General features: G+C 36.3%; 2 protein-coding genes across 2 annotated transcripts in view; both read left to right on the top strand.

The window, feature by feature from the left end:
- The window catches only part of LOC111143860 (dynein axonemal heavy chain 12), a 208,273-nt gene that overhangs the window by 149,717 nt on the left and 34,352 nt on the right, over positions 1-24,204 (top strand). Inside the window, exons 55-59 of the mRNA XM_022497828.1 lie at positions 9,153-9,367; positions 10,579-10,771; positions 12,006-12,198; positions 14,313-14,485; positions 19,187-19,327. Coding sequence (XP_022353536.1) covers positions 9,153-9,367; positions 10,579-10,771; positions 12,006-12,198; positions 14,313-14,485; positions 19,187-19,327 — 915 coding nt within the window. The remainder of the gene's footprint in view (positions 1-9,152; positions 9,368-10,578; positions 10,772-12,005; positions 12,199-14,312; positions 14,486-19,186; positions 19,328-24,204) is intronic.
- Positions 1,177-1,736, top strand: LOC111143862 (protein FAM32A). The gene has a single exon (XM_022497829.1). It carries the CDS (start codon positions 1,203-1,205, stop codon positions 1,539-1,541), a length of 339 nt encoding a protein of 112 aa, XP_022353537.1. The 5' UTR covers positions 1,177-1,202; the 3' UTR covers positions 1,542-1,736.

Here is a 24,204-nt window from a genome sequence, read left to right as displayed (position 1 = left end):
ATATATTTGAGTTCTTTCCAACTTTCCTCTTGTGATTGAGTTCCAGTTTCAAAGCATTGTGGTCTTTTAATATGCAGGGAATGATCTAATCTTTTGGTACCAGTTGAGACCTGATTTGTGACCCAGGAATTGATCTATTCTGGAGAATGTTCCATGTGCACTAGAGAAGAATGTGTTGTATTCTGTTGTTTTGGGATGGAATGTTCTAAATATATCTGTGATGTCCATCTGGTCTGGTGTGTCATTTAAAGCCTTTATTTCCTTGTTGATCTTTTGCTTAGATGATCTGTCCATTTCAGTGAGGTAGTCTTAAAGTCCCCTACTATTACTGTGTTATTGTTGATGTGTTTCTTTGATTTTGTTATTAATTGGTTTATATAATTGGCTGCCCCATGTTAGGGGCATAGATATTTAAAATTGTTAGATTTTCTTCTTGGACAGACCCTTTAAGTATGATATAGTGTCCTTCCTCATCTCTTATTATAGTCTTTGGCTTAAAATCTAATTTATCTGATATAAGGATTGCCACCCCAGTTTTCTTTTGATGTCCGTTAGCATGGTAAATTGTTTTCTACCCCTCACTTTAAATCTGGAGGTGTCTTTGGGTCTAAAATGAGTTTCTTGTAGACTGCATATCAATGGGTCTTGTTTTTTGTTTTCTTTTATCCATTCTGATACACCGTGTCTTTTGATTGGGGCATTTGGCCCATTTACATTCAGGGTAACTATCGAAAGATATGAATTTAGTGCCACTGTATTGCCTGTAAGGTGACTGTTAATTTATATTGTCTCTGTTCCTTTCTGGTCTGTTACTTTTAGGCTCTCTCTTTGCTTAGAGGACCTCTTTCAGTATTTCCTGTAGAGCTGGTTTGATGTTTGTAAATTCTTTTCATTTTTGTTTGTCCTGGAGGCTTTTTATCTTTTCTTCTATTTCTAATGACAGCCTAGCTGGATATAGTATTCTTGGCTGCATATTTTTCTCATTTAGTGCTCTGAATATATCATGCCAGTCCTTTCTGGACTACCAGGTGTCTGTGGATAGGTTGCCAATCTAATATTTCTACTGTTGTATGTTACAGACCTCTTGTCCCAAGCTGCTTTCGGGATTTTCTCTTTGTCACTGAGACTTGTAAATTTTACTATTAGATGATTTTTATTGCTTTTGAGTGTGGCAGTTTACCTACAGAACGACGAGCGGCATCATGGCGGCCTACGAGCAAGTTCAAAAGGGGCCCCTGAAACTAAAAGGCGTTGCAGAGCTTGGCATCACCAAGCGAAAGAAGAAAAAGAAGGACAAAGACAAGGCGAAACTCCTGGAAGCAATGGGAACGAGCAAAAAGAACGAGGAGGAGAAGAGGCGCGGCCTGGACAAACGAACCCCGGCCCAGGCGGCCTTCGAGAAGATGCAAGAGAAGCGGCAAATGGAAAGGATCCTAAAGAAAGCATCCAAAACCCACAAGCAGAGAGTGGAGGACTTCAACAGACACCTGGACACCCTCACGGAGCACTATGACATTCCCAAAGTCAGCTGGACGAAGTAGCCTCCCCACCCAGGGTATGCAGTGGCATCAAGGGGAAGTGGAAGGCAAAGTTGGGGTTATGTTTGGTGCCTTTGGTCTTTTTTAGAAACATACTTTTACACACACTCTTGCGTCTTCTGCTGAGACAGGTGCTTTCCAAAGCAGTATGCCCTCTTTCTGGAACTTGATTAAAGTAATAAGACTGTCCTTTTACTCTTGCCTTCTGGATTTTGATGCTTGTTCCCTTTGCCAAATTAGGGAAATTCTCTGCTGTAATTTGCTGCAGTATACCTTCTACCCCTCTCTCTCTTTCTTGTTCTGGAATCCCAATTATTCTAATACTGTTTTTTCTTATGGTATTACTTATCTCTCAAATTCTCTACATCCTCTCCAACACACGTTGTTTCCTGTCTTGCTAATTTTTGCCATTCTAACTGGTGTAAGGTGGTATCTCAATGTGGTTCAAATTCTCTCCTTGTGGTCCAGTAGTTGTTTGTCTCTCTTTGCTCAGCTTCTTTATTCTCTATCATTTGGTCTTCTATATCACTAATTCTCTCTTTGCCTCATTTATCCTAGCAGTTAGAGCCTCCATTTTTTATTGCACCTCATTAATAGCTTTTTAAATTTTAACTTGGTTAGATTTTAGTTCTTTTATTTCTCCAGAAAGTGTTTCTCTAATATCTTCCATGCTTTTTTTGAGCCCAGCTAGCACCTTGATAATCGTGATTCTGAACTCTAGCTCTCACAGGTAACTAATGTCCATATTGACTAGATCCCTAGCCATTGGTTGTGCCTCTTGTCCTTTTTTTTGTGGTGAGTTTTTCCTCCTTGTCATTTTATCCAAGTAAGAATAGATGATTGAGAGAACAAAATACTAAAAGGGTAAAAACAACCCCAGAATAATATACACTATCCAAATCAGAAGAGACCTGAATCCGGGGGTAGGGGGAATGGAGGGGAAGAAAAAAAAATATGGATATGGATATAGATATAGATATAGATATAGATATAGATATATTTTAGACTGGCGAATAGAACAGAACCACACACTTGATTGATTTTGGGTGTATTTTGGTCTGTTAAAAGAAACTACCTCCCAAAATTTTAAAGAAAGAAAAAACATATATATACAAAAATAAGGGTAAACATGATGAAAGGATGGGATATGACTATAAAGATGAAAATTTAAAAAGATTCTAAGAAAGGAATTGATATGATAAGAAGTTGGTTGAGAAAAGGAAAAAAAAGGAAAGAATGTGGTCGGGCTGGAGACTAGAACAAAGCTATGTGCTAGATTTAGGGTATATTTTTATCTATTAGAAGAAATTGTATCCCAAAATTTTAAAGAAAAAAAACCCTATATGTATACAAGAAATAAGGTTAAATTCAATGATGGGATAAAATATGACTATAACAATGAAAATTTTAAAAGATTTTTTAAAAGGTATTGATAAAATAGTTTTAAAATATTAGATAGGAAAGAGGAAAAATTTTTAAAAATAGAATAAGAAAAAAAATTTTTTTAATTTAACTTTGAAAGACTAATGGATCATGGGGAAAAGCCATGAATTCTGTTGCTTTTCCCTAGCTCTGGAGTTCTGCAGTTCTCATTGATCAGTGAACTTGGTCTTGGGTGCATATTCTTGCTGATCTTCTGGGGGAGGGGCCTGTTGCAGTGATTCTCAAATGTCTTTGCCGGAGGCGGAATTGCACCGCCCTTGCCAGGAGCCAGGCTAAGTAATCTGCTTGGGTTTGCTCTTGGGAGCTTTTGTTCCCTGAATGCTTTCCATACAGCTTTGGAGGATGGGAATGAAATGGTGGCCTCCCAATCTCCAGCCCCAGAAGACCCAAGAGCTCAGGGTCCCACTCCTCAGTGTGCCCTCAGAGAAAAGCAGCCAGTCACTCCCATCCCCCTGATCTCTGGCCATACTTCATGCTCACCCAGCTTGTGACCAGTTGTTTCTATCTCTGGTGCATGGGCCCTTTTGGAGTCTCCAAACTGAGCAGTCTCCTGCAGTGTGCTCCTGCGCCATTTCTCCCAGAGGATGAAGAAGGGGTTCTCCCCAGATCTGCTGCTTGTGGGGTACCGTCTCAAAGAGCAGTGGCCCAACTGTGCCTCAGATCATGGTTTAAGATAACCCTGAGCTGAGAGCCCACTCCTTGGTTCTGTCCCTGCAGCCGGCTTCCCTGCTCTGATACCTGGTTGCTCTGTGACACTCAGACACCCCTGGTCCTTCTGTGAACCCGCAGGTCCTGAGACCACACTGTCTCCATGAGGGCTCCACCCCCATTTAGCCTCTGAAGTAATGTCCTCAGTGGAGCAGATTTCTAAAAGTTCCAATTTGGTGTTCTGCTGCTCTTTCACTTGCCAGGAGCTGGCCCCTCCTCCCTCCATAGTCTATCTTCCCGTCACTTCAGATTCACTTCTCCACACGTCCTACCTTCTGGAAAGTGGTCGATTTTCTGTTCCTAGGATTGCTGCTCTTCTTCTCTTTTATCTCCTATTGAGTTTGTAGGTGTTCAAAATGGTTTGATAACTATCTAGCTGAACTCTTGGGACCTGATGATATCCCAGTCTCCTACTCCCCGCCATCTTGCTCCTTCCTATTTTAAAATTTCTTGTCTACTATTTCTAACATTCGTGTTATCTATGATTCTGTTTCTGTTACTTTCTTTGTCTCCTGAGAACATTTAGGCATTTTTTCCCTTGCTCATTTAAATATCTCATAATATTTGCTTGAATGCCAGATATCATGGGTCTAACAATGGGGACTGAGCTAAATGGTATTAGCCACTGGAAATGGGCATGTCTCTTCTTCCACCATGCCTTTAGTGCTTGAGTCCGTCTTACCATGAGTTGAGGTGTCTCCTAGAGTAAGAGATTTCTACTAGGCAAATGTTGGTAAAGGTATTGTGTTTTTAGCCAAAGAGATTTTCTCACCCCTACCCCAAAAATCTCTAGGGGTTGAGTTTTTCATTTCTCTGGCCCAAGCTGCAATTCTGCTTTGTCCTTACTTTGTCCAAGATTCCTGAGAGTATTACTGGTCCAATACCTGTTAATTTCTCAGCTTGGAGTTTCCTGGCTCACATACTGTAAAACTTGCACCCTAAAGCTGCATGAACTACAAATCTATGGCTACAGATTCCCAGGAGATTTTTTTCTCAGCTGGATGTAAGACAGGAATAAAAAAACTTCCTTCCTGTCTCCTTATGCATTGAGTTGGTTTTTTTCTATCTGTGATTTCACCAAGACTTTTGTGGGTATTAGCTTAATGCAGGGGTCTCAGTTCTAGCTTCCTGCTGCATACAGACTGAAGGAGCCCCTAGGTTATTAGAACTGACAGTCTCCCCAAGGCTAGCTGTCATTTCAGCCCCCATACTTCCTGTTCTGGAATTCAATTTTGCCTGTGTTTCTGGCACCTGTGTTTTTCTATACTTATATTTTATGTATTTATCTATTATGAATGTATGCCACCTATGTATTTTTAAAATGTCACATTTTATCTACCAGTACTAGGTAGTAGGAGGATTTTTTGGTTATTTAACCAATCATGCTGCTAGAACCACAGTTCATAATGAATTCTTCTTGTGCTTGTTCATGATTTCTAGAGGTTTGTTTGCTTATAATATGGTACAGTGATTGAAGCAGTGCAGACTCTAGTGTTAGGATATTTGAATTCAAATTTTCCCCTATCACTTTCTGTCTTGAGATTTGGGTAACTTACTTGACCTCTCAATGCCTTAGGTGCCTCACCTGTAAATGGGGATGATAACAACTCCTACGTTATAGAAATGTTGTGAGAAAGTGCCTAATACACAATAAGTGTTAAATAAATGTTAGTTTTTAAAAATAATTATCATCTTCAAATTACTCATTTTTGTGTCTATATCTCAAAATCTGACTCTCCTTACTTTTTAACCACAATGAAAATACTTTGCTGCTTTATTAACACACCATTCTGGCTACTTAACAGCAAGATTTCCTCCAAAATTACTTCCTCTGCCAGAAGCATAGGTGGGTAATGCTTTCTAATTCAGACTGCCCATGGATCTCAAATGTAGGCTAGCTTTACTGTTATACTGTGCTTGAAATACAAACACTATGGCAGGGCCTCATCTCTCTGAATGCAATTCAATTTTCCATTTATATATTTAATATTCACATATTTCCATTTATATATTTAATATATATTTAATATCCACATATATATTTAACATTTATTTATATATTTAATATTCAATTTTCCATTTATATATTTAATATTCACATAGGAAATTGAATGTCTTTTAGAATAAACAACAATCTCTAAACATTGTATTACCCAGGACATTAATTTATGCATTACTAAGAATATTGATTAGCATTAAATGTTAATTTACAAAAATTGCTACTCTTTGCAAGGGTATAGACAATACTATATTTTTCCAGTAACAAGGATATATAAGGAAGAAACCAGTAGATTTAAACAGGGCCTTGAAAGGTACTAAAAGCATCTCATCTAGTCAGTTTTTAAGCAGCTGTATGCAAAGTAACTTTCTCATTTCCAGAACACTTTCCCACTGTTTGCTGTGATAGCAAAAGTAAATTTTAACTAGTATCTGGACTTTCTTGTATTTTTAATAGGATTTCAGTACAATTTGAGCTGGGAAAGAAAGCAACCAGTCAGCTACTAATTGAATTGTTTTTCTTTTTTCTTTTCCAAATTTTTATCTAAGTTCCAGTTAGTTAATATAGAGTGTAATATTAGTTTCAGGTATGGAATTTAGTGATTCATCACTTCCATATATCACCTGGTGTTGATCACAAGTGCTCTCCTTAATTTCCATCACCTATTTAACCCATCCCCCCTACCTCCCCTCCATTTCTTTGACTTATTTCCCTTAGCATAGTACTCTCCAGCACCATTTCATTCCTTTTTATAGCTGAATAATACTCCATTGTGTATAAATATTTCATCTTTTTTATCCATTCATTAGATGATGGACATTTGGGCTCTTTCCATATTTGGCTGTCTTTGATAATGCTGATAAAAACATCAGGATGCATGGATCCCTTCAAACCACTATTTTTGTATCCTTTGCATAAATACCTACTAGTGCAACTCCTGGAATATAGGGTAGTTCTATTTTTAACTTTTGAGGAATCTCCATACTGTTTTCCACAATGGCTGCACAAGTTGGCAATCGCACCAGCAGTTAAGAGGATTCCTCTTTCTCTGCATCCTCACCAAAAATTGTTGTTTCCTGTGTTGTTAAATTTAGCCATTTTGACTAGTGTGAGGTGGTATCTCATCATCATTTTGATTTATATTTCCCTGATGATAAGTGATGTTGAGCATTTTTTCCAAAGACATGTATGTCTAATCATGTCTTCTACCCATGTTTTGGGGGGCATTGAGTCTTATAAATTCTTTATATATTTTAGATACTAGCCCTTTATTTGATCTGTCATTTGCAAATATCTTCTCCCATTCTAAATGTTACCTTTTAATTTTGTTGATTGTTTCCTTCACTGTACAGAGGTTTTTATCTTGATGAAGTCCCAATAGTTTATTTTTGCTTTTGTTTCCCTTGTTTTAGGAGACCTATCTAGTAAGAAGTTGTGACAGCCGATGTCAAAGAGGTTACTGCTTGTGTTCTCCTCTAGGATTTGGATGGTTTCCTGTCTCATGTTTAGGTCTTTCCTCCATTTTGAATTTATTTTTTGTAATGTGTAAGAAAGTAGTCCAGTTTCATTCTTTTCCATGTTGCTGTCCAGTTTTCCCAACACCATTTGTTGAAGAGACCATCTTTTCTCTATTCTTTTCTGCTTTGTCAAAGATTAGTTGACTATATGGCTGTGGATTCATTTGTAGGTTTTCTATTCTGTTCCATGGATCTATGTTTCTGCTTTTGTGCCAGTGCTATACTGTCTTCATTACTACATCTATAATATATGTTGCGGCGGCATGACAAATCGACCAGGAACGTGAGGGTAAGAGGATGAAGAAAAGAACTTGAGAAGCAGAGAGATGGGGGCAGGAGGAGCATTGAGGAGGATGTCCAACAGTGCTAAGTTTATTCAAAGTATTAAGGCCATATATATAGTGATATTACAATAGGAGAAGCAATACATCTGTGTCTAGTTAAACAACCACGAGTTCCCATAATAAGTTTCACATTTAACTATAAGCAGACCTCGTGATGCCAAATGGCTGATGCCAGTACAATTGTTCTGTATTGATACAGCAAACCTGAAAGTAATTTATGGGCTGTACGAGGGCAGCACGGACCAGCCATGAACTTATGACCCCAACCGAATTGTTCTCATTTGTTTAGCAAGAGTGTGGGAAGTCACGTAGGCGAGCACACAACATATAGCACAGACCCTTTCTCAGTGCTACTCAACTTTTCCTGTCCTAAACCTTTTGTTAGGTTATTTGGACTTTAAAGGAGGCACAAGTCAGGGCCTGGTTTGGTCCTCGTCTCAAGCCTTATTGCGGCCTCCCACAAATATAACTCGAAGTCCAGAACTGTGGTGCCTCCCACTTTGCTTTCCTTTTTTAAGATTGCTTTGGCTCTTTGGGGTATTGGTTTCATACAAATTTTAGGGTTATTTGTTCTGGCTCTGTGAAAAATGCTAATTGTTTTGTCTTTGGAAAAGAAAGGAAAATTTTTAAAGAGGTTTTGTGTTTTGTTTTTTGTTTTTGGACAAAGGAAAATGGGATTTTATCCCTAGAAGTTGAAACAGAAAGACAATGTCTGAGAAAGCCAAAACAACTTGAGACAAAAACTCCCCTTTCTGTACTAACATTTTCTAAAGATGATTTAATGCACTGTACTGAATATAAAAGGAACCTAGGACAGTTAGTATCGTCACTGAGGAAGAGGAAAGCAGGTCATATGTTTGATATCTTCAACCATGAATTATTTGTTCTTGAACAGAAAGCCTTTACCGTAATTACATAGAAAAATTTATTAAATAGATCTCAAATATATACCAGACAAAATTTGGAAATTAGTTTATGGTTCTACTCAAACCTGAGGAAATCTATTAGAGGCTGGTGGATCTCTTATTTTAAATTTTTATCAAATAAATAGCTTTATTCTTATGTTAATAGATGTCATTTATTAAAATTACCATGAAGATCGTGCATTATATTGGAAAGAGCACAGCTTAGAGGTTCACAAGATTATACTTCTGACATGGAACTAGTTTTGGAACCTTGGACAAAGTACTCCCTGAGACTGAATTTCCTCATTACAAAGATAAATGACTGGGGCCTCTGAGTGGCTCAGTTGGTTAAGCATCTACCTTCAATTCAGGTCATGAATCCAGGGTACTGGGATGGAGCCTGCATCAGCCTCCCTGCTGAGGGGGGAACCTACTTCTTCCGTTGCCTCCTGCTCCCCCTGCTTGTACTCTCTCTCTCTGTGTCAAATAAATAAACAAAATCTTAAAAATGAATAAATGAATGACAATAAAACTCCTTTTAACTTTTCTCTCAAAGGACTCTTGTGAAGATTAATCCTGATAATGTATGTGAAACACTTTGCTTTTGTACAGATTGATGGTGTTTGTTATTTAAATTACATAATTTTAAAAATTAACATCTAAGTATTCCTCTCAGAATGTCTCTTATTATATTCTAGGCCTTTAATGATTGACCCACAGGGTCAAGCCAATAAGTGGATCAAAAACTCTGAAAGAGAAAATCAGCTTAGTGTTATTAAGCTATCTGATTCAGACTATATGAGAACATTGGAAAACTGTATTCAGTTCGGAACTCCACTTCTATTAGAAAATGTTGGTGAAGAACTGGACCCCTCTTTGGAGCCTTTACTACTTAGACAAACTTTTAAACAAGGTACAAGTTAATTAATAGTTGCTAGAACTGGAAGATGGTTCAATGGTCTTTGAGGCAAGAAAGTCACTACATAAATTTAAGTATAATATTAATAACTCAGAACTTCTGTGTCATTATTATATGTGAAAAGAAATTTAGAATAAGTATCAGGAAAGAATTTTGGTCAGATAATCTAAAATAAATATCTTGCCCTGTGTTTATTATGTTAACCACTGTTATCTAGACTGTTACTCAGTAGAGAACATAAAGAAGTTGAGGCCAGCCTGAAATCTCTTTGTCTTGTGACCATGGAGTCACAAAGTCCATTATTATGAATAGTAATGGTTAATGTGACTAGAGTTGACTTTAAGTAAACATTGCCCACCTTAAGTCTTCTGCTTATAAAAATGTTATCTGTGCCACACTCTAGTACTTCTTTTTTCTTTGCTCGGCTTTTGGTTTTTATTTAAATTCTAGTTCATCACCATATAGTGTAATATTGGGTTCAGGAGTAGAATTTAGTGATCCATCACTTATATATAACCCCCAGTGTTCATTACAAGAAGTACCCTCCTTAATACCCACCACTCTTTAGCCCATCCTTGGCCCACCTTCCCTCCAGTGACCCTCAGTTTGTTCTCTATAATTAAGAGTCTCTTATGGTTTGCCCCCCTCTCTTTTTTCCCCCTTCCCCTATGTTCATTAGTTTTGTTTCTTAAGTTCTATGTATGAGTGAAAACATGTTATTTGTCTTTCTGACTGTCTTAATTTGCTTAGCATAATACACTCTAGCTCCATTCACATCATTGCGAATGGTAAGATGTCATTCTTTTTGAGGGTTGAGTAGTATTCCATCGTATGTATATACCACATCTTTATCCATTCATCAGTTGATGGACATTCAGGCTTTTTCCATAACAAATTCTAGTACTTTTAAGAGTTTCAGTCGTATATAAATAATCTTGGAATCATGATTGAGAATTGATAGAGGAGATAAGATAAAAAGGTATCTTAATTTGGAAGGCTCCATAACCAGAGAAAATGTCTTATGCCATCCCAGAATGAATGAGCCTGGTGTATAATTGCTTACTTGCCTCTATGACTTCATCATATCTCTATTCTATTTTAAATTACTTTAGGACCCTTTACTTGTAACCTAGGAACAGCCTTAACAGAGGGAGGGGCTATACAACTTTGGCTTACTTACCGTGCATTTGTTTTCTGAAATATAGGTGGCATTGATTGCATCAGACTTGGTGAGGTCGTTATTGAATACTCCTTTGATTTCAAGTTTTATATCACCACAAAACTGAGAAATCCACACTATATGCCAGAACTGGCTACAAAGGTGTCTTTACTCAATTTCATGATAACTCCAGAAGGACTTGAAGATCAGTTACTAGGTATTGTTGTTGCAAAGGAGAGGTATGTATTTTCTTATATGCTTCCAGATGGTCTAGAGAGGAATGTTTGTAGGCCATTAATACTTTTGTTATGTGATTATTTCAAAACCTTATCAAATTTTACATTTTGTTATTATAAGTATATAGTCCTTTAAAATAGCCATCCTTGGGGTGCCTGGGTGGCTCAGTTGGTTAAGCACCTGACTCTTGATTTTGGCTTGGGTCATGAGATCAAGCCCCACTTCAGACTCCGTCCTGAGTGTGGAGTCTGCTTCAGATTCTCTGTCTCCCTCTCCCACTGCCCTTCCCCTCTGCTCATGTGCACACCCTCTCTCTTTCAAAAGGGAAAATTGCCATTCTATAAGTAAGTTATAAGTCAACCATGCTATACTGGACTCTTAGTATGGGTAGTAGGATTCAGGTGACATATCATGACTTGTGACTTGTATCTGATTGTTTGAGCCAAAAAAGTTCACCCAGGAGAATCATGGGTAATTTTTATTATTTTTTCACTCTTTAGTATTTTTCTATGACTAACATGTGTTATTTTTTTAAAAAAAGAAAAGATATTAAGATAACCTGATACAGCTACTAGTAAAGAATTACTTCCTGAAGGAAATCTCTGATTCCACTTGGAGCTTGACATAACATCAAGCAGTCTATTACATGAAATCAAATTATAAGTGAAATTACACAATCATTAATTTTGTTACTTCCAATATATGAATCCTACTTGCATAGCATCCAAGACACACCATGTCCTAACAAATTCTATAACATGCTAAATTATGTTATTTTGAAGTTTTATACTATCTTTGTGAAGTCGTTAAGTGCCAATTTTATCTTTTACTTGAAAAGACAATTGTATGATAAGTCATCTTTTTTGCTCTTGTGGAAGAAATGGTGACAAAGCCAAGGAGTAAATAAGAAGTTGACTATTGTGTTTCTTCTCCAGTTCCTATCCTCACATAACCATCTCAGCCATATGGATAAACTTAATACATTCTTAGAGTTACTGTGGTACATGTTTTTGCCACATTTTACATATATACAATTAGTGATCATTTTTTTCCTCAGATTTCTCAAATTATCATTTGTATGGAATTAACTTTTCTCCTTAGGATAAAGTTTGTGTTACATATCTTAGTTTGTGTTACATATCTATAAAGCTATTTAAATGATTGTGATATCTACTATTTGGATATGAATTTAAATAAAATACTATAAATTTAGATTAAATGTTTCTATCATTTTAGACCAGAATTAGAAGAGGAACGAAATGCCCTTATTCTTCAGTCTGCAGCTAATAAGAAGCAGCTAAAAGACATAGAAAAAAAAATTTTAGAAACACTATCATCTTCAGAAGGGAACATTTTAGAAGATGAAAGTGCAATTAAAGTCTTAGACTCTGCCAAAATGATGTCCAATGAAATAACAAAGAAACAGCAGGTGAAAAGAAATCCTAGCAACATTTTTTTTAAAATTGTTTGTATTTAAATTCAATTAGCCAGTTATCATTGGTTTTTGATATAATGTTCAGTGATTCATCAGTTCAGTATAACACCCAGTGCTCATCACATCATGTGCCCTCCATAATGTCCATCACCCAGTTATACTGTCCCCGTACCCACCTCCCTTTCTGCAACCCTGTTTGTTTCCTGGAGTCCAGAGTCTCATATGGTTTGTCTCCCTCTCTGATTTCTTCCCATTCAGTTACCCCACCAATCCCTGTTGTCCTCTGCACTATTTCTTATGTTGCATATATGAGTGTAACCATTTGATAATTGCATTTCTCTGATTAACTTATTTCACTTAGCATAATACCCTCCAGTTCCATCCATGTTGATGTAAGTGGTAGATATTCATCCTTTCTGATAGCTGAGTAATATTCCATTGTATATATAAATGACATCTTCTTTATTCCATTCATGTGTTGAAGGGCATCTTGGCTTCTTGTAGTTTGGCTATTGTGGATGTTGCTGCTATGAACATTGGGGTGCATGTGCTCCTTCTTTTCACTACATCTGCATATTTGGGGTAAACAACCCAGTAATGCAGTTGCTGGGTTGTAGGGTAGCTCTATTTTTAACATCCTGAGGAATCTCCATACTGTTTTCCAGAGTGGCTGCACCAGCTTGCATTCCCACCAATAGTGTAAGAGGGTGCCCCTTTCTCCATATCCTTACCAATATCTGTCATTTCCTGACTTGTTAATTGTCAACATTTTGATTCTTTTTCAGTTTGCTTCCAGTATAATTTTAGGGAAAGTTTGTTTGCAAGGAACAGAAGCCTATTCAAACTAGCTCAAATTAGAAAAATAGAAGGGCAACATAAGGAATATAGTCAATGATATTATAATGGTGCCCTATACTGACAGATGGTAGCTACACTTGTGATGAACATAGCATAAACTTATCCAATCACTATGTTGTACGCCTGAAACTAATGTATCATTGTGTGTCAACTAGACTGAAAAAAATGCAAGGAGCATTTTATTTTTCCAATTATGGAAGTATATACAGGCCTCAAGAATAATTGGAATGTTTCTATGCTCTTTGTCCCTCTCTAGATTGAGTAGTCCTCATCTTTACCTCTCTGCTCCATAAAAAGCCTAGTGTCTCCTGTAAAACCATTGTATCTGTTCCTTCATACATTCGTCTTGAAGGTAGAAACCAAATTTGGTTCCATTATTTTTTACTAGCAGGAATGCCCAGTACCACTTGACTTCAGTTTCTGAGGTCTTAAAGTTCTAATTCCCCGGGAGAAAAATTGATTTAGTTTGTCTTGGGTCCAGTTCTATCTCCACCTCCTGACTGACTCAGCTACAAACAGGATCATTCAGTATAAACATGATACATGGGTACACTCATTCAGCAGTGTCTGCATAGGGTGTACAAAGAAGGAGAAATGGTGGATAAATCCTCTACACATTTTCTTATAGAATAGCAATCTATCAGATCAAGTTGTCAATTGGAAAGCTATTATCTTGGAGAATTTTTTTTCTTTAGGGGTTGAATATTAACTAACACCCATATTATATCCAGAAAAGTTAAACATATGAGAAGCTAGTTTAAAAAGGTACTCTTCATGTCTAACCCTATCAGCTAAGAACTATTTCTGAATATCTACTTTGCCAGACTTTGATCTGGGTTCTGGTGTGGGTGTTGACATCATAAACACGTGTACACATGCTCTCTTTCTCCCTCTCTCTGACCTATTAAAATAAGGTGAGTGACATTAGTAGACACATGTCAGATTCAGACAAAGAATAAGCAAAGATTGACAGTTCTGGTATTTCTGAAACAAAAACCACAACTTTAAACTATTTTTCATCCATTGTTCTCTTCCCTGTCTTCTTCAACCTTCTCTCCCTCCCTAGTTCTTTCCTTCCTTTCCCTTTCTTTCTATCCAACTTTTAACATAATAAAGCATTTTCTTATAAACTATGCCTCTATAATTTTGTCATTGAGTTTGGGGTTATTGTCTTAAATATAAAATTTATTATATGAAAAATACATAATTAAAAAACATATTTTCTATTTATCTGGATTTTTCTCTTCTAGATTGCAGAAAAAACGGAACTCAAAATAGCGGAGTCTCGAGAAGGCTACAGAGCTATAGCTAAACATTCATCAGTCTTATTCTTCAGCATTGCAGACCTGGCTAACATTGATCCCATGTACCAATACTCTCTCACCTGGTTTGTCAACCTTTATATCAACTCTATTCATGACAGGTAAACATTCCCTAGCTTCATTCATCCTCCTTAGGTTGGACTTTCACCATCCTTTCCATAAAAAATACATAACTTTTTTCTTATTATGTAGTATGTATTCATTATAGAAGATTTAAAAACATGGAAAGGTTGAAGGGCATCTGGGTGGTGCAGTCAGTTAGGCATCCGACTCTTAGTGTTGGGTCAGGTGGTGATCTCAAGGTGGTGAGATTGGGCCTCATGTGGGACTCCGAATTCAGTTTGGAGTCTGCTTGAGATTCTCTCTCTCTCCCTCTCCTGTTCCCTCTCCTGTTCGTGTTCTCTCTCTCTCTAAAAACAAACAAACAAAAAAAAAAAAACAAAAAAAAATTTTAAATATGGAAGAGTTGAAAGAAAGGGAAAAAGAAAGCCCCCTTTTATTCTAAGTTTTGTTTCACCCCTACCCAAGATATAGGCATAGAAGGATTAGCTTTAGTCCTTCCCCCACCTCCTTTAAATATTTTAATATGGCACTTGACTTATCCATGCTGGCAACTCCAATACTGTTCTCCACCCTTGAGACCTCTAAAAAGCTTCAGTCCCACGGTGCCTCATTGGCTCAGTCAGTACAACATGCAACTCTTGGTCTCGGGGTTGTGAGTTTGAGCCCCACACTGGGTGTAGAGATTACTTAAAAATAAAATCTTAAGAGAAGCCTGGGTGGCTCATTCTATTAAGTGTCTGGCTTCAGCTCAGGTCATGATTCCAGGGTCCTGGGATTGAACCCTGTGTCCGGGCTCCCTGCTCAGTGCGGAGACGCTTCTGCCTTTCCTTCTGCCGCTCCCCAGGCTCTTGTTCTCTTGTGCATGTGTGCTCTCTCTCCCAAACAAATAAATAAAATCTGAAATAAGTAAATAAATAAAATCTTTTTTTTTTTAATAATATTTTTTTAAAAAGCTTCAGTCCACATTTCTAATTACTAGATATTTTCTTTTTAATCAGTTAATGAATGTACACAGATTTTGGAGTCAGACTAGAGCAAGAGGTTAAGTCTCAGTTCAACACATACTAACTACATTGCTACAGGCAAGTCAGCTAACCTTTCTGTAATTGCCTCAATTTCCCTTATCTATAAAATAGAGATAATAGTATCTACCTTTTAGAATTGTTATGAGAATTTAATATCTGTGAAGTGTTTATCACACTATCTGATACTTAGTATCTGCTGTATTTGTCAAGTAGAATAAAAGTATGATTTGAGCCTACCGTGTACAATCTACATGAGCTCTTGGTAGGACAGTCTCTCCTGAGTGATTGAAATATCTGAGCTCTCCCATTTGGGATTTGGAATTTGAATTTACACAGTCCACACAATGGAGGAGACAGTCTACACAAGGGCAAGAATCTCAAGCAGACTCCCCCTTCAAGCTGAGGAATTGACATAAATGTCACCAACAAGTGTCAGCAAGGATGTAGAGTCCTCAGAACCCTCATACACTGCCGGAAGGATTGTAAAATCCTGGATTTTACAGGATTGCCACTTTGGAAATATTTTGGGAGTTCCTGAAAATATTAAACATAGATTTGCTATATGATGTAGTGATCAGGAAATCCAGTGATTCTTGAGTGTACTGAAGAGAATTAAATGCCTATGTACACACGGAAAATCACAGTCTTTTTGTTTTGAGACGTAAAAAATATATATTAAAAAGTTACTTGATTAGTTTTTCTCCCTTCATTATGGTGATATTATTCATGTGCAATACAGCTAGGTTCAGTTGTTGTTGGTTTGGAGATTCTTTTGTATTTCATTTTAGTTTTCTCTTCATCCTGGTTGATTTAATATATATATATTATTAATATGTATTAATAATATATATATAAATCCTGGTTGATTTAATATATATATTGAATATATATAATTATATATATATATATATATAAATAAATCCTGGTTGATTTATTTTAATATATTAAATCAACCAGGATGAAGAGAAAAACAAATATATATATATCTTAAAGATTTTTTTTATTTATTTATTTATTTATTTATTTATTTGCCAGAGAGATAGAGAGAGATCACAAGTAGGCATAAAGGCAGGCAGAGGGGGAGGGGAAGCAGGCTCCCTGCTGAGCAGAGAGCCTGATGCGGGGCTCAATCCCAGGACTCCGGATCATGACCTGAGCCGAAGGCAGAGGCTTAACCCACTGAGCCACCCAGGCGCCCTAATTTTATTATATTTTTGAGCACACAAGCCATTAATGATTCCAGAAGTATATCCTGTACAAAAAGGTCTACTCAGAGAAGTGTCACTATCTCCTATTCTTCCAAACCTTTCCATAGGCCAGAAAATTTCTTTTTAAAAATTAAACTAAATTTTAAAATTGAATTAATTTTGAGGGCACCTGGGTGGCTCAGTTGGTTAGGCAACTGCCTTCAGCTCGGGTCGTGATCCTGGAGTCCCGGGATCGAGTCCTGGATCGAGTCCTGCATCGGGCTCCCTGCTCAGCAGGGAGTCTGCTTCTCCCTCTGACCCTCCTCCTTCTCATGCTTGCTCACACTCGCTCTCTCTCTCTCTCTCTCTCTCTCTCTCAAATAAATAAATAAATAAATAAAATCTTTATAAAAAATAAAATTAATTTTGAGATAAATGTAGATTCAGATAAATGTAGATTCACATGTAATTTTTAAAAGATTTTATTTATTTATTTATTTGAGAGAGAGACCAGGAGAGCGCGAGCACGAGGGAAGGGGTAGGCAGAAGCAGACTCCCTGCTGAGCAGGGAGCCGGATGTGAGGCTCCATCCTGGGACCCTGGGATCACGACCTGAGCTGAAGGCAGATGTTTAACCACCCGAGCCACCCAGGTGCCCTTAACATGCAGTTATAAGAAATAATATAGTCAGGGGTTCCTGGCTTGCTCAGTCGGTGGATCATACAACTCTTGATTTGGTGTTGTGAGTTTGAGCCTCATGTTGGATAGAGATTACTTAAAAAAATAAAAGTCTTAATTTAAAAAAAAAAAGAAATAGTGCAGTGATCCTGTGTACTCTTTACCCAGTTTCCCCCATGATGACATCTTGGAAACCCATGCAATAGTACGAGATCACAACCAGGATACTGATGTTGATACAGTCAAGACAGGGAACACTTGGATCACCATGAGGATTCCATGCTGCCCCTTTAGAGCCATACCCATTTCTTTCCCATCCCTACCATCAACTTAACCTTCAACAACCACTAATCCAGTCTCCATTTCTGTAAATTCATCATTTCAAGAATGAAATCATATAGCACAAAACTTTTTTTAAAATCAGATTTATTTTAGAAAGTGAGCAAGCATGAGCAGGGGGGTGGGCGGGGAGGGGTAAAGGACAAGAATCTCAAGCAGACTCCCCTGCTCAGTGGAGAGTCCAGCATGGAGGCTTGATTCTGAGATTATAACCTGAGCCAAAATCAAGAGTCTTAACTGACTAAGCCACCCAAGTGCCCCATATATGGCACATAACTTTAAAGGATTGGCTTTTTTTCACCCAACTTAATTCTCTGGGGATTCTTCCAAGTTGTTACGTGTGTCAGTAGTTTGTTCCTTTTTATTGCTGAGAAGTATTTCATGATATTGATGTATTATAAGACTACTGAGTTATTTCCAGTTTTTAGCTATTATGAATAAAACTATAAACTTGCCTGTATACGTTTTTGTGTGAACATAAGTTTTCATTTCTGGGATAAATGCCCAAGAGTGCAATTGCTGGGTCATGTGGTAGTTGCCTGTTTATTTTTTTAAAAGTAGCTGCCAAACTTTCCCAGAATGGGTGTATCATCTTACATTCCTTTCAGTATTACTGAAAAATCTTTGAACTAAAAAAAAAAACACATAACATTTTAAACATATAGGAGTATAAAGAAGAAAAATATCAGTCAGCCAGAACCACAACCAGAAGTAACCTTTTGTCTAAATATTTTCTGACTTTTCATATATTTTTAAAAATATGTCCATCTTGATCTAGATTCGATGTTTCTTTGGGACAAAAATGTTTCATAGTTTTTGGTCTATTACCGTTTCCCCCAACATAAATCTCACACTATAATAGGTGTTTAATATAGGTATCTTTTAATTAACTGATTGTTTTCAGTCATTTTGGAATACAGTAAGTTTAGAATTTTGAAAATAGAGAGATGGTGTGAACCCAATTTCATTTTCTCATAGATTTATGCCATATTTTTTACCTATAAATTTATGAGAAGTTGCACAAACAGAATTATACAGGGAGGTCGCATGTACCCTTCACTCAGTTTCCGCAGTGGTGATGTTTTGCATTATTGTACTACAATATCAAAACCAGGAAATCCACAGAGCTTATCCAGATTTCACCAGTTTTTTTTCTTCTTTTTTAAAGATTTTATTTATTTATTAAGAGAAGATGGGGAGGGACAGAGAGAAACTCAAGCAGACCCTGTGCTGAGCGCAGAGCCTCTGTAGGGCTCCGTCCCACAACCCTGAGATCAGGACCTTAGCCAAAACCAGGAGTTGGATGCTTAACTGACTTCATCACCCAGGCACCCCCCAGATTTCACCAGTTTTATATGCACTCGTGTATGTGTGTGTGTGTGTGTGTGTGTGTGTAGGTGTGTGTAGTTTTGTATTTTTAACAATGGATACTTATGTGTTAATTCATGTGTTACTTATTCTTTTTAGTTTTGTTTGACTCAATATATTTGCCTGTTTTTCAACCTTTCAGTAACAAATCCAAAATTTTGGAAAAGCGCCTACGATATTTAAATGACCACTTCACATACAACTTATATTGTAATATATGCCGATCACTATTTGAGAAGGACAAGCTGCTGTTTTCCTTTTTGTTATGTGCCAATCTTCTTCTGTAAGTTACTTGATTTTTCTTTATTTGTTTTAAAAAAAATTTCCTGGGAAAACTAATGGATGAGGATGCCTTCTCACAGAAGGATATCAGGTTTTTGCTCTGTTTAAATCGTGATCTTATTTGTACATTTCTGTACAATAGTATTATCACCAGTTCTTTCCTTCATGGCTTATGGTGCTGTACCTAAAAAAAAAATCATCGACATACCTAAGGTCATCTAGATTTTCTCCTATGTAATCTAGAAACTTTATAGTTTTGCATTTTATATTTAAGTCTATGATCCATTTTGAGTTAATTTTTGTGAAAAGTCTCTGTCTAGATTCTTTTTTTTTTTTTTTGCATGTGGATATCCAGTTGTTCTAGTACCATTTGTTGAAAAGACTATCCATTATACTGCCTTTGCTTCTTTGCCAAAGATCAGGTGGCTATGTTTATATGGGTGTGTTTCTGGGTTCTTTATTCTGTGTTACTGATCTATATTCATTCTTTTGTAGTATTGACTCAATTAGCTTTATAGTAAATCTTGAAGTCAGGTGGTGTCAGTCCTTGACTTTGTCCTTCTTAAATTTTGTGTTGGCTATTGTGAGTCTTTTGCATCTTCATATAAAGTGAACTTTATAGAAAATCCACAAAATTCTGTTCCATTGATCTATTTGCCTTTTTTTTTTAACCAATACAACACTGTCTTGAATACTGTAGCTTTATCACAAGTCTTGACATCCAGTAATGTCAGTTTTCCAGTTGTGTTCTTCTTCAGTATTCTGTTGCCTATTCTTGGTCTTTTGCCCCTCCATAGAAACATCAGAATCAGTTTGTTAATTATACGCAAAATAACTTGCTGGAATTTTGAATGAGATTGCATTAAATCTATAGAACAAATTGGGAAGAACTGAAACCCTGACAGTATGGATTCTTCCTATCCATGAACATGGAATATCTCTTCATTTATTTAATTATCTTTGACTTTTTTCATCACATTTTTGTAGTTTTTCTCAAATAGATCTCATATAGTACATGACTTGTTAGATTTATACCTAAGTATTTCACTTTTGGGGGTGCCAGTGCAAATGGTTCTGTGTTTTTAAATTTCAAATTCCACTTATTTGTCATTGATATGTAGGAAAGTGACTGATTTTGTATGTTGACATTGTATCCTGCAACCTTGCTATATAAGTATAGCCTATTAGTTCTAGGAGGGTTTTTTTTTATCAATTATTTCAGATTTTTGGATTTTCTACATAGGCAATTATGTCATCTACAAACAAAAGCAATTTAATTTTTTCTTTCCAATCTATACATTTTTTATTTATTTTTCTAATTCACTAGCCAGAACTTTCAGTATGATGTTGACAAGTGGTGTAAAGGAACATCCTTGTTTTTTTCTTGATCTTAGTGGGAAGTTTCTAGTTTCTCACTTTCAAGTGTGGTGTTAGCCATAGGTTTTTTTGTGAATGTTCTTTAACAAGTTGAGGACATTGGTCTCTATACTTAGTTTGCTGAGAATTTTGATCATGAACGGTTATTGGTTTTTGTCAAATGCCTTTTCTTCATCTACTGATATGATCATGTTTTTTTTCTTCTTTAGTTTATTGATGTACTAGATTACATTGATTTTTTGAATGTTGAAACAGTCTTACCTACCTGGGGAAAAATATCACTTTGTTGTGGTGTGTTATTCTTTTTTATACATTGTTTGATTCAGTTTGCTAATATTTTGTTGAGATTTTTTGTATCCATGTTCTTGAGAGATATTGGTCTGTTGTTTTCTTATACTATCTCTGTCTAGTTTGGTATTAGGGTAATACTGGATTTGGGGAAGTATTCCTTCTGCCATTTTCTAGAAGATATTGTAAGGAATTGGTAGAATTTCTTCTTGTAAGTTTGGTGGAATTCTCCAGAACCCATCTTAGTGTGGTGCTTTCTGTTTTGGTAGGTTATTATCAATTCAGTTTCTTTAATAGATATAGTTATGGACTGCATATTTGTGTCCCCCCCCCCATTCATGTGTTGATGCGCTAACTTCCAGTGTCATTGTATACAGAGATGAGACCTGTAAGGAAGTAATCATTTTAAATAAGGTCATAAAAGTATGGTCCTTATCTGATAGAATTAATGTCCTTTAAAAAAAAAAAAAGAGCTAACAGAGTGCTTTCTCTCTCCATATACACATGGAGGAAAGGCCATGTGAGGACACAGTGAGAAAGGGGCTGTCTACCAGCCCAGAAAAGAGGTCTCATCAGAAACCAAAATCAGCCAAAACCTTGATCCAAACTTTTAGCCTCCAGAACTCTGAGAAAATAAATTTGCATTATTCATGCAGCCCAGTCTACCATATTTTGTTAAGGCAGCACAAGTATAATAACACAAAGTCTATTTAGATTATGTTTCCTCTTGTGTGAATTTTGACAGATTGTGTCTTCCAATGGATTGATCCATTTCAGCTAGGTTATCAAATTTGAGGACATAGAGTTCATAATATTGCTTTATTATCTTTTTAATGTCAATGGAATTAGTAGTGTTGGCCCTTCCTTCATTTCTGATATTTGTAATTTTTGTCTTCTTTCTTTATTTCCTTAGTTATCCTGACTAGAGGTTAATCAATTTTATTCATCTTTTCAAAGACCCAGATTTCAATTTCCTTGGTTTTTTCCATATTGATTTTTTTAATTTCATAAATTTTTAATTTCATAAATTTCTTCTATTTATCATTTCTTCACTTCTGCTTGCTTTAATTTGATCTTTTTCTAGTGTCTTAAGGTGGAAGCCTTGATGATTGATTTTAGATCTATCTTCTTCTCTAATAAATGCATTCAGTGTTATAAATTTTCCTCTGAGCATTACTTTTGCTGCATCCCCCAAATCTGGAAAGTTGTGTTTTCATTTTATTTAAATGTTTTAATTAAATTTATTTTTTTATTATATTATGTTATTCACCACATAGTACATCATTATTTTTTGAAGTAGTATTCCATGACTCATTGTTTGCATATAACACCCAGTGCTGTTTGTTACTCTTGAGACTTCTTTGACCCATACATTACTTAGAAATGTGTTGTTCAGGGGCATCTGCATGGTTCAGTGGGTTAAAGCCTCTGCCTTTGGCTCAGGTCATCATCCCAGGGTCCTGGGATCGACTGCTACCTCCTTTCTCTCTGCCTGCCTCTCTGCCTACTTGTGATCTCTGTCTGTCAAATAAATAAATAAAATCTTAAAAAAAAAAAAAAGACATGTGTTGTTCAGTTGCCAAGTATTTTGGGGTTTTCCAGCTAGCTCTCTGTTACTGATTTCTGGTTTAATTCTATTGTAGTCAGAGAGAATACTTTTGTATGATTAGTCTTCTTTTAAATTTGTTAAAGTGTGTTTTATGGCCCAGAATGTGTTCTGTCTTGGTGAATGTTCCATATGAAGTTGAGAAGAATGTGTATTTTGATGTCGTTTTTTGTATTCTGTAGATGTCAGTTGTATTCAGTTGCTACATGGTGCTGTTCAACTGTGTCTACTGATTTTCTGCTGCCTAATCTGTCCATTACTATAATAGTGAATTAATCTATTTTTCCTTGTCTGTCAGGTTTTCTCTCATAGATTTTTACATTCTCTTGGTAGGTACATTAACAATTGTTGTGTCTTTTGGGAGAATTGACTCCTTTATCATATTTAATGGCTCTGTTTATCCCTGATAGTTTTCCTTGTTCTGAAGTCATCTATTTCTGGAGTTAATATAGCTATTCCAGCTTTATTTTGATAAATGTTAGCATAGTATATCTTCCTCCATTCCTCTTCTTTTAATCTATCTCTGTTTTCATAGTTAAAATGGTTGGTTTTTGTTTGTTTGTTTGTTTGTTTGTTTGTAGAGAAGATACAGTTAGGTCTCATGTTTTGTATCCACTCTGACAGACTATGTCTTTTAATTCATGTATTGAAACCAATGATGTTTAAAGTGATTGTTGATATAGATGGATTAATATCTACCATATGTGTCATTGTTTTCTATTCACCATTGTTCTTTGTTTTTTGTTTCTCATTTTTTTATGAGTTAAAACTGGTGTATAACATTATATAAGTTTTGGGTGTGCAAAATTATAATTCAACATCTGTATTTATTACAAAGTGATAACTTCCTAAATTTAGTTACCATCCATCACCATACATTTGACCCCTCTTCACCCATTTCATCCGCTAACAACCCCCTTCCCTCTAGTAACCACCAATCTGTTCTTTGTGTCTATGAGTTTGTTTTGTTTTGCTTACTTATTTATTTTTAGATTCCACATATGAGTGAAATGGTACTGTTTTTGTCTTTCTTCTTCTGACTTATTTCACTTAACATAATACAACTCACTTAACAATTGTTGTCACGGGACGCCTGGGTGGCTCAGTTGGTTGGACGACTGCCTTCAGCTCAGGTCATGATCCTGGAGTCCCGCATCGGGCTCCCAGATCCACGGGGAGCCTGCTTCTCTCTCTGACCTTCTCCTCGCTCATGCTCTCTCTCACTGTCTCTCTCTCAAATAAATAAATAAAATCTTAAAAAAAATTAAAAATTGTTGTCACAATTGAAAAGATTTCATTCTTTTTTATGTCTGAGCAGTATTCTGTCCTACATATAGACCACATCTTCTTTATCCATTTATCCATCAACTGACATTTAGGTTGTTTCCATATCTTGGCTATTGTAAATAATGCTGCTATGAACATTGGGATGCATTCATCATTTCAAATGAGAGTTTTCATATTCTTTTGACAACTACCAGAAGTGAAATAGCTGGATTATATTGTAATTCTATTCTTAACTTTTTGAGGAATCTCTATACTATTTTCCATAGTGCCCACACCAATTTATATTCTACCAACAGGGTGCAAGAGTTCCCTTTTTTCCA

Source organism: Enhydra lutris, unplaced genomic scaffold (genome assembly GCF_002288905.1).
Source record: "Enhydra lutris kenyoni isolate GAN:26980312 unplaced genomic scaffold, ASM228890v2 scaffoldscaffold10, whole genome shotgun sequence".
Lineage (NCBI taxonomy): Eukaryota > Metazoa > Chordata > Mammalia > Carnivora > Mustelidae > Enhydra > Enhydra lutris.
Note: the sequence above shows the minus strand (reverse complement) of the source record. Positions and strands in the feature narration are given on the sequence as shown.